Genomic DNA, 11,271 nt, shown 5'->3' on the forward strand with positions numbered 1-11,271 from the left:
GCGCCCCCGGCCGCTTCTCGTAGTCCGCCTTGAGCTCCAGCATCTCCCTGGACAGCGCCAGGACGCGCTCGGCGTGCTCTGCCTCGGCCTGCAGCTCCCGCTCCTTGGTCTCCAGCCGGCACGCGGCGGACTCGGCCTGCGCTTCCCGAGTGAGCCGCCGCTGCAGCTCCAGGGCGCTCTCCAGCGCCTGCACGCGCTGCAGCAGGGCCTCCTCCTCTGCGCGGCCCTGCTCCTGCGGGGGCCTGGCCTTGGGCTCCGCTGAGCCCTGCAGCTCCTCCTCATGCGCCTCCCTCAGCGCCTCGACGCCGGCCTCGACGCCGGCCTCCACCTCGTCCTGGCGCATGTTCAGGGCGTAGATCACCTGTGGGAGTGGGCAGAGCCTTAGGGCGGCGCGCGCGAGGGCTGTGCGAGGTGGTGCGAGGTGGTGCGGGCTGGCCGTGGGGAGGAGACCACCCGTGGGGAAACCAGCGAGGGCGGGGGCGCAGACAGGGTGACCCAGCACCAAGGCCCAGAGGGGAAGCCCTGCAGAACTCCGCGGGGCCCTCTGAAGCACAGTGGGAACCCAGGGGGCCTCCAGTAGCTGTCCACCCACTCACTCATTTTAGAGAGAGGCCTGGCTATGTTGCCCAGGCTGGCTTTGAACTCGTGATCCTCCTGCTGTGGCCTCCCAAGTAACTGGAATTAAAGGCACAAGCCACTGCATCACCCATCAGCGATGGGTTTTAGAGCAGAGAAGTGATACGATCCCATTTTTTCAAAACAAAACAAAGCGAAAATACTCTGGCATGCAGAAGCCAGAAACCAGAGGGCCAGGATGTCTGCGGAGCAGGGAGCACCCTGTGCCCGCCAGGGCAGGCTGGTGCCCGGCCTACAGTGCAGGTGAAGGAGGCTGGGGGCTGGAACCTCCTACGGCTGGGCTCCATCCAGACGCCTTCTCTGAACTCCCGACTGGCTGCGGTGTCAGGGAGTGTCAATCCCCAGTTAATAAGCAGTGCCCGCTCTGGCGTAAGTGGGCGGCAGTCACCACCTGACACACAGCACGCAGACCTGTGGACGAGCACACACCAAACTGTCTACACGGCCTGTCCTCACTGGAGGTCCCAGGAGCTCGGTAATTCCCTGTCTGTCATCTGATAGCGCCCCCTGCTGACCCTGCCTATAGACCAGGTCTTGCCCACATTCTGCCAGAAGGGCTACTGCTGGCGTGAACAGAGCACCCGGCTCCCCAGACTTCTCCATCGTGCCCCCTTCTGGAAGCCGCCCTGCCTAGGCCCACAGTGGCTGCCTGACTGGCTCCCGGCTCCCGTGAGCTCTGCCTCTCCAGCACCGGCTCCCTGCTACCCTGGCAGGGACAGCCGCTTCCCAGCTCTCCCTCAGCTCGGTGCTGGTCCCCCGTCATCACCTCCAGCTGCCATGGTTTCATGTGCCCTGTGCATCGGCTCTTCTGAGCCACAGCGAGGGGACCGGGCACGGACAGTCCTTTGGAGCGCTGACCGCCAACATGTGGGCTCAACAATGAGCCACCTCGTGTGGTTCTGCCCATAGGCCGGGCCACGGGGGAGCGGGTCAGCGGACCGCTATCCATGAGCCTTGCTTTCCTGGAGCCTGGCTTGGGCCACATCCAGAATGCCCACGTGCTCACATGTGTATGCACACACATGCACACGCCTCTGCTCCATTAACATCTCCTCCCCATGTTTACTCGGGCCACATCCAGAACGCCCACGTGCTCACGTGTGTACACACACACGCACACGCCTCTGCTCCATTAACATCTCCTCCCCATGTTTACTCGGGCTGTCCCGGGTAATCTGACAGGCGTCCTCAGGACAAAGGGCCCTTCTCCACGAGCCTGAGGGAGGGAGAGCAGGTCTGGGCTACCACCTGGGCAGCCGGGAGAGGAAAGCCTTGCCAGATGGACGTCCGGGCATGCTTGCTCATCGGCTTAGTGTCCTAATGTCTGCCCTAGAAGAGAGCTGACCCATTTCCCTAATGGACCCTGCCACATAAAGAGCTGCATTGTGTTTCTCCATGAGCCTTTTCATGGAACTCGCTATTTCTGGGCCTCTGGGAAGTGCCATTAATAAGCCTGCGAGACCAAGGAACAGCTGAGGGCAAGGGCAGGAAGAGGGCGAGGGCGCGGGCAGGGCCGGCTTTCTCAAGGCAGGCTGCCCTGGAGGAGAGTGAGCAGGAGCAGGAGCAGGTCCTTTCTGCTCTTTGGCACTCCGTGGCCTCACGAAAACTGCAGCCTGGACCCACTCCAGCACAAGAGGGTGAGGGTCCCTCCCCTGCTCTCCAGCCCACAGTGTGCATCTCCAAGCTTCCTGCGCCCACCGGTGCACTGTGGGGCCACCGCAGGGTGCACACAGACCCAGACACAGGCCCTGCCCTCCTCCACACTGCACTCTCAGTGCCCGTTTGAGAGACTGGACAGGAGAGAGGGAGGGGAGGGGTTGTCTTCCTTTCACTGCCGGGAGCAGTTCCACTCTGGCCCCAGACACGCGAACTGACGCATGTTGGAAGCCGTGGAAGTTCAGAGGGGAAGGAGAAGGAAGAGCTCTGACACCCAAAGGCTTGCTGGTCAGACTGCAGGGGCAGCACCTCACCCAGGCCTTTAACCTGCAAGTCCTTCCTCCCTGCAGGGAGACATCGCACAGCAACCGATAAGCAGGGTAGGGAGTTGGAGGCGAGGCATTTAGCTCTCAGGCTGTGCGGCCTCTGCAGCTGGCCCACCCTGGGCTGGTCCTTCACGGAGCATTTCTCTCTCTGGCCTGCGCTGTCCCAGTCTTCCTGACACCCTTCCTCGGGACTCTCACGAAGCTGGGTTTTGCTCACAGGTCCTGCCTTGAGGAAATAACCTAGCCCAGCTCTGCCTCGCTGTTCTGCACCTGCGGCTTCATGGGACTGCAGCTCTCCCACCGGGGAGCTCGCCATGAAGCGTGTGACTCGGATGTCCTGGGGGTGCGTCCAGGGCTTGCGACCACCAGGACAATCGACTTAGGAGTAATCCCCTGAACCCGCAGAGAAACCCGGACCCCTCAGCCACCCCCACCCCCAGGGCACTGTAAGCAGTGCTGCATTTTCTTCTCTGTTCTTTAGTGGGCAGACATTCATTCTCCAGACAGACAGACAGACAGGGCGTGGGAAATCATCCCCCCGGGGATAGCCACGCCATGATCCCTTCTCCATTCTCCTCTTGGGATTTTGGGCACGGACACACACATGCCCGTTGCGAGTTTTAAGGCGCAGGGTCCGAGACTCAAACCGTGGTCAACTACATGGGAGTCCAACGACATAACCATTACGCCATCTACTGGTCTCTGTGTGCGGCTTTTCAGGCAGACGTATTTTCATTCCTGTTGGGCGCATATATAAAAGTAGAACTGCCAGGTCATGCGGTGACCCTACTTAACTGTCTAAGGAACCACCACTTTCTGTTCCCACCAGCAGCGTCTGAGGTTTGATGCGGTGTGATCGCCCTGGCTGCTGTGAGAAGAAAGGACTGCAGAGACCTGGGTCATGTGAGGTCCAGGCAGGGTTCGAGGGCTCTCCCTGGAAGGTGTACTTCTAGCTACTTGACGGTGTGGCTCAAAGACCAGAGCCAGAGAGCCGTGTGCACCACGAACCAGCGTTAAATCAGAAGGTTCCGACTGAGGGAGCTTGTTAAAGCAGACCTGTTGTTCTCAGATCTGGAGTCCTGAAGCCTCCTGGAAGGGGACGGCTGCAGCAGCTGCCCCGACAAGGTCTGCAAGCAGGATGGCATTTCCAGACAGAGGGAGTCGGTGCTGCAGTGAGACTCCCACGCCTTCACGCCATGCAAACACAGGGCTGGAGCAGCAGCAGGGTCACTCCGACTGCCTCTCCCCACGGTCCTGGCCTCTCAGACCCCGAGGCCTGGCCTCGCTCCAGGTTACTGGGCTGGCAAGCGGACAGTAGCACGTGACTCTGCAGCTCACTTGCCCACGAAGGGGAGGGACGAGAGCAGGCGCTGGGCTTTCTCTGGGCACGGGTTCTAACCAACGCTCCAGGTACACCCCTTACACTGCTGATGCCGCACCAGTCCCCAAGGAGGACACTGCTTCTCCATGACAGGGAGGACATCTGTCCCCCAGGACTGGAAGTCATCGGGTCCCTCTCAGAGAGGTGCCAGTGTAGCTGATACAAGCCATTCAAGGCTCACAAGGAAGAACTTTCCAAGTCCAACCTGCATTTGTTCATTAGCTCTTCAGGTGGGTTCACCTCTATTCTCATTTTAATATATATTCATTAGTACAGGTAAGGACAAGGAGTAGGCCTCCAGAAATGAATCAAGTGTAAATTCACTTAAAAGATATCAAGGTGGAAATTATAATTCCTTCTTCTTAATGCTTCTGATGTTATCCTCAGAGACGGTTACAGTTATATCTCTCTACTCCACCCCTCCAGTGCTGCTGTCTGTGCTCCTGCGGCCTAACCACCCTAGGGAGGGCCTGGGCATGGGGAGACACGGTCCCTGCGGCCTAATTGCCCTAGGGAGGGCCTGGGCATGGGGAGACACAGTCCCTGCGGCCTAATCACCCTTGGGAGGGCTCTGAGCACTGGGTGACATGGTCCCTGCGGCCTAACCACCCTTGGGAAGGCTCTGAGCATGGGGAGACATGGTCCCTGCAGCCTAACCCCCCTTGGGGGGGACTGGGTGTGGGGAGATGCTTTCCTAAATTAAGAAATTCGTTTTTGCTTTAACACTTCACCTGAGATCTGCCTGTTGGATTTTTAGAAAGAACCAATAAATAAAATCCCTCTGCTCAACGGAGCTAACGGAAATAGAAGCTCAAGGGTGAAGCTATTCTGAGAGCCACATATCATCTTACCACCCATCAGGATACTGTGGAGGTTGAGGCCTAAACCCACTGGCGAGCTGAGCCCTGCTCCTTCCCACACAGTCAGGAGAGCAGCCTCGCCCGGCTGGCACTGGCTGGTAAGGTGCCGGGAAGGCGGAATGCTCTGGTTAAACTGGGAAGGTTTACAATGTGCCTGACACGGTGTGAAATGCTGGTGAAACAGATGAATAAGAAGAAGCAATTAACGCGCAATTAATATGTACTTGATGGATTACTAGCTACAAAAGCGAGGTTTTTCAAAGCATCTCCTTAGAGGTAGTGGACTGAAAGATTAGCAGTATTCAGTTCCTAGAGATGAAGGCATTTCAGAAGAGGAAACATGGAGACATGTGCCCAGCGGAGCAAGGACCGAGTGATCCTTCACCGTGGCCTGAGAATCGCATCCGCGGGAAGTACTAGGAGGTTTTGCAAAAACGCAGACTTGAGAAGGTGGTGGCGCTGTCCCTTCGGAACACGATTTGACAGTTTCTGTAAAACACTGCTTGCACGTTTGCCATCCAGCCTGACCACTGCACTCCTGGGACTTGCCCAAGTGCACACAGAGGTACTGCTCCTCACAGCAGCACTCACAGCAGCAGAAGAGGGGAAAAGCCACGACACGTGGTATATCCACACACCGAGTAGACAAAGCAGCAGATGAACGACGTGGGCTACAACGCGGGTAACCCTCAAACATTAGGCTAAGATTGAACCGAGCAAAAAGAGAGCCGGACAGAAAGCATCACACATTGTCTGAATTCGTTTATATGAAATAGCTAGAAAAGGCCAATTTAAAGACAGAAAGTAGATGTTCCTGTCCATTCCGTTAGTAATAATGGAGATATCTGAATCTGGGTAATTTATACAATTGATGGTTTGGCGGTCCTGAGGGCTGCACCTGCAGAGGGTCTTCTCAGTGGTGGGCAACTCTGTGGTGCGGGGTTGTGGGGGCACTTGCACAGAGCAGGGAGTGTCTGCGTCCAGGTCTCTGCTGGTCTCGTTCCTGCTCCTTGCAAACACACCAGTATTGGGGTGGGGTCCCAAACACCATAACCTCATCCAGACCTAATCATTTTGCAAAGGCTCCACCTCTCAATCCTGTAGTCAGATTAAGTTCCCATCTTCTTCACACTGCTACAGTGGCTCACCAAATTGAATACATAATTTAAAAATTCTCTGTCTTTTGCTCTCTCTTTTTAATTTTTTTTTTTTTGGTGGAGAGATTTTTGCTATAGGGTACATGTGCTCACCAAAGAGACAGAAAGAGACAGACAGAAAGTGAGAAATCACGCACAGGGAGGATGGCCATGCCACAATCTCTTCTTCTCTAGTCTCCTCCTCTTGGGATTACGGACATGCATGCGCACATGCCCAATATGAGTTTCAAGCTGCTGGTCTGGGATTCAAACTAGCTGGCTGTGTGGGAGTCCAGGGTCTTAACCACTACAAACTAGCTGGCTGTGTGGGAGTCCAAGGTCTTAACCACTACAAACTAGCTGGCTGTGTGGGAGTCCAAGGTCTTAACCACTACAAACTAGCTGGCTGTGTGGGAGTCCAAGGTCTTAACCACTACAAACTAGCTGGCTGTGTGGGAGTCCAGGGTCTTAACCACTACAAACTAGCTGGCTGTGTGGGAGTCCAAGGTCTTAACCACTATGCCACCTGCTGGCCTCTCTCTCTTGCTTTCAAGATGGAGAGTAAAGAGAGAGTGAGACAGGTACCGTCGACAAGGTCTTGCCATGATGCCATGATTCTCATGTGCAGACCACTCAAGGGGACCTAGGATCTGAATCTGGAGCCTCCCAGCATTGTGACAAGGTGCTGGACCTCCTAGGACACCATGCCTAGGTCAACACATGAATCTTGAGGGCCACATTCAATCATAGCAGGAGGTTAATGGTTGATGAAGGTGGGGGGTGGGAAAGGGGAATGATGGATTACGCATGGCCCAAAAGACAGATTTCTCTGGAGAGGTAACAATGTACTAGAAATGATTATGATTACGGCTCAATGATTCCATAAATCTACTACGAAAGATTGAATTGCATTTATAACAGGTGAAGTTTATGATTTGTAAATTATATCTCAATAAAGTTGTAAGATTTAAGGAATTATTAATCAAAATTGGCAGAAAGAAAATAGGAATAGCAACCTTAGAAATGAAAATACAGGGCCAGTGGATCCCACATGGCCAATTATGTGGTTTGTGTGCCAGACCTGGTGGCTTGAAAAATATGCTGGGCACGTGTGCGTGCATGCCCAAGATTCCGAGAGGATACTAGAGGAGAAGGGACTGTGGCATGGCTATCCATTGTAGGGGGTATTTTCTCACTTTATCTCTCTCTCTTAACTGTTTCTGGCGAGCACCCACACCCTACAGCAAAAATTAAACAAAAAATGAAAAATACAGTTATTGAAATTTTAAAAATTAATAGGTGAGAAAAACTCTAGGCTGAACCCATTATTTCAAGGATTGGAAAACTGAATGGCAGGATTAAAGAATTTACTATGATGCAATACAGAGACTAGAAAAAAAAATAAACAGCATTTCAGAATACTAATGAAAAAGCTCCTTCACTCACTTAATGGCAGTTCCAGAAAAGAGAATGAAGGTAATGGCTTGGAAACAGTATTTCTAGAAAAAATTATTAATAATTTTCCAAAATTAAGGAAAGCAAATGTATCCTATAGTAAATATTCTCTTACTTTGCAGAGGATAATCACAAACTAATACGAAGACAGTTCCAATGAAACTGGTGAACATCAAAAACAAACCAAACCCTGGGAACCAGCAGTTAGCGCAATGGCTATGTTGCTGGACTCCCACGTAGTCAACCGCGGTTCGTGTCCTAGACCCAGTGGCTTAAAACTCACGCCGGGCACGTGTGCGTGCGTGCCCAAGATCCTGAGAGGAGAATGGAGGAGAAGGGATTGTGGCGTGACCATCCCCCCTGGGGGGTGATTTCTCGCTTTCTGTCTCTATGTCTCTCTCTGTCTGTCTGGCAAGCGCACGTGCCCTATAGCAAAAATCTCTCCCCCCAAAAAAAATCTACGAAAGAATGAAATTAGATTGGCAGTAGGATTTTAAACTAGCAAAAATTAGAAACATTAATGTGCTGTGGGAAAATTACTGTTCACTAGAATTTTATACCCTGATCAATTGTCATATGATAGTGAGCAAAATGAATACATTTTCTTTTCTTCTCTTTCTCTCTTTTTTAATAGTTTGCTAAAGAGTGCATGTGCTCACCAGAGAGAGATGGAGAGGCAGGGGAAGGAAGAGGAAGAAAGCACCCCCCAATGGGGCATGGGGCATGTGGCAATCCCTTTCTGTTTATCCATCCAGTTGGGATTCTGGGCATGCATGCACACACTCCCAGTGTGTTTGTCAAGTTTTCAGGTCCAAGATTCAAACAGTGCAATCGATTGTGTGGGATTGAGCTCCCTAAACCACTAGCTATGGAGCTGGCCCAATAAATACATTTTCAAATACACAAAGCGTTCCTTCCTTCACCAGGGCCTCTACACAAAGAACCATTAAAGGATGGACTTCAGTCAGAAGAAAAGTGAACCGAAAGGAAATGCTTCCGATTGAAGATAAAAATAAATAAATTGATAAAAATTGATAAAAATAGCAGATTTAATTTTGACTATAAAAACGATTTTTAAAGTTTATTTACTTATTTCCTCCATGAGCAAGAGAGCAAATGAGAAAGTGACAGCATTCCCAAATGACACCATGACCCATGGTGGCCTCAGCCAGCCCTGGAGCAGGGCCGTGTGAGTGCCCAGTGGACTAGGAGTCTCCAGACTGGACTCACGGTCCTTCCCAGGTGGGCCAGCCTCACGTTTACACTGTGTGACCATCTGGCCCTAAGGATATTTTTTAAATGTAAAAAGTAAAGCTAAAACTCTAGGTAGCAGTGAGAAGGTGGGTAAGAGGAGTGTTGTTAAATGAGGAGAACAGGCAAAGCGTTTCCATAGGAAAAACAATTACATGATAACTTTCTTAGAAAAAATTATAGTTATATATGTATGTTTGTTTTATTTTTTATTTAAGGAGATTTTTGCTATAGGGCATATTTGTTCACCAGAGAGACAGTGAGACAGAGAGACAGAAAGTGAAAAATAACCCAGCCCCGCATGATCCCTTCTCCTCTATTCTCCTCTTGGGATTTTGGACACGCACACACATGTGCCTGATATGAGTTTGAAGCCACTTAGTCTGGGACTCGAACTGCGGTCAACTATGTGGGAGTCGAGGGACGTAACCATGACACCATCTACTGGTCCTGACCCATTATTTTTTTAAATTTATTGTGTTTTTTATTTATGTATGTTGAAAACTAAAAGACAATTCTGAGAATAGAAATAAAGCCTAAAGCTCTCAAACCAGCAGTGGAATACAGATCATATTACTATTAATAATTCAATAAAAGGCAAGAGTAGAGGAAGGGAAGGAACAATGGTAAATGAAAACCACAAAAAATGATGGAAGGATGAGCCCAAATACAGTAGCAATCACAACAACTGTGCACAGCTTACACTTGCCCAGCACAGACGGAGCTACAACGAAATGCACAGATACGTGTCTGATAGACGCAAAGAAGCCCCAAAGGCTGCACGTGTCATTATAACGTCAGAACCTTCTCAGATAGCAGTCAGCAGAGACAGGGTGAAGGGAGGCGCTGGTCCTAGCGATTAGCCAGGATTTCCAGGGAGGAATATATGTTAGGGAGCACTGCCTATGTGCCAGGGACCACCTCTTCCTCCTACACCGCTGTGTCCTCAGTGTACCCCGACAGGTGCACCAGGAACCACCTGGCTGGGTGCTGCCACACCACAAAGCAGGAGCAGCTTACTCACTTTATCCCACCAGTGCTCAGCGTGGTGCTGGATGCCAGCAAGCCCTCGGAAATCCCCTACAACGCAAGGAGCATCTCTTCCATGAAACCTCCCCTAATGGTCCCTGTCCCAAGGCCTTGGTTTCTACTTCAGGAGCATGTACAACCTGAAACGCCCAGTTTAGCAACGGATCGGGTAGTAATGTCCTCTGGCTTTCACTCAATACTTCAAACCTTGTTTCTCCAAAAGTATTTTAGTCTTTGAAGACTGGGAAGATGCCTTACACTGAGCCAGCGCCTTGGGTTGATTGTTTACTCAGATGAAGGTGGGTTAATCCACAGTGCCAGCTGTCCATGCCAAGGCCTCCCAGAAGGCACCTCCATTCCCTATTCAGCCCGCAAAGAGATCACGCACAAGTTCTGGTGCAAAGGACGGGGAGAAGTTACAGGCTGCCAGCGCTCAGTTCCAAGGCTCTGTGTTTTATTCCTTCTGGCAAAAAGGTGGGAGGAGTTGGGGAATGCCTTTGACCCTACAGAAAAGTAGGCATGGGAGAAGAGGAATGGTGAGGAGAGGGCTTGGTCGTTCCCTGCTGGAAGGAGGCTGGGCCGCCCTCCAGGGAGCTCTCCCCAGGGTATTAGACACAAGGACGCCCCAGACAAGCCGCTTAATGCAGCCCCAGGACACCTGTGCAGAGGACCCGGAGGGACACTGCTCTCCACCTGCAGACCCGGCACCTGAGGGAGCCTAGCTAGGAAGCCGGGCAAGCAGAGGCATCTCGGGGCTGGCCTTCTCTGGGAGACTTCTGCGGGGAGCCGCAGTTCGCCCAGGGGTGAGGTTGGAGAGGGGCGGGCTGACCTCCCGAGGTCCTGGCTAATCCGTAACTCTAGGCGAACCGCGCTCTGCTGCTCTCGCTCCTGCGCACGTCTGCACCCGTGGACAGCAGGTCCCCTGGCTGCCTTCCAGATGGAGTACGGCGCCACGCTAGCTCCCGGCGCTCCACGAGGACGCCAGTGCTTGCTGAATGGAGGAGTAACCGAGTAAGGGCTTCGGGGGCCCGCGTGACCTCCTGGGCTGCAAAGTACAGCGCAGAATGCAATCACATTCCGGGCACGATCGGAGGAGCGCCCGCAAATACACGCACACTCTCACACACGCACACTCTCACACATGCACACTCACACACACACACACACACACTCAAACTGCTTGCACGGCCCCGCCTTCGGGAGGCAGAGACCACCTGCTCCGCAAGGAGGCTGCGGAGTTTCCCGGCCGGAATCCTCTCCGCGGCCGCTTTCGGACCGCGCCTCCGAAGGTCAAGCGCCCAGGTGCAGGCCGCTCCCTTCCGGACTGGCCTCCGGGACAGTTTCCGTCCAGGCCCGGCCCGGCCTCCCGGGGCGCGGCCCGCAGGGCACCCTCACCTTGGTGAGCTGCGCGATCTTCTTGCACATCTTCACGTGCATCTCGGGGTCGCAGTCCACCCTCCCGCTGGCGCCGCCGCACGCATCGGCTTTGGGGCTGGGGCAAGCCCCGGGCGGGGGCGTTGTGCTGCTGACGGCGGGGGGCA

General features: G+C 53.1%; 1 protein-coding gene across 1 annotated transcript in view; it reads right to left on the bottom strand.

The window, feature by feature from the left end:
- FAM184B (family with sequence similarity 184 member B) overlaps window positions 1-11,271 on the bottom strand; it is a 49,202-nt gene that overhangs the window by 33,691 nt on the left and 4,240 nt on the right. Inside the window, exons 6-7 of the mRNA XM_014592453.2 lie at window positions 11,126-11,255; window positions 17-361 (exon numbers count right to left, since the gene is read on the bottom strand). Of these exons, the coding sequence (XP_014447939.1) occupies window positions 17-361; window positions 11,126-11,255 (475 nt within the window). The remainder of the gene's footprint in view (window positions 1-16; window positions 362-11,125; window positions 11,256-11,271) is intronic.

Source organism: Tupaia chinensis, unplaced genomic scaffold (genome assembly GCF_000334495.1).
Source record: "Tupaia chinensis unplaced genomic scaffold, TupChi_1.0 Scaffold000695_1, whole genome shotgun sequence".
NCBI lineage: Eukaryota > Metazoa > Chordata > Mammalia > Scandentia > Tupaiidae > Tupaia > Tupaia belangeri.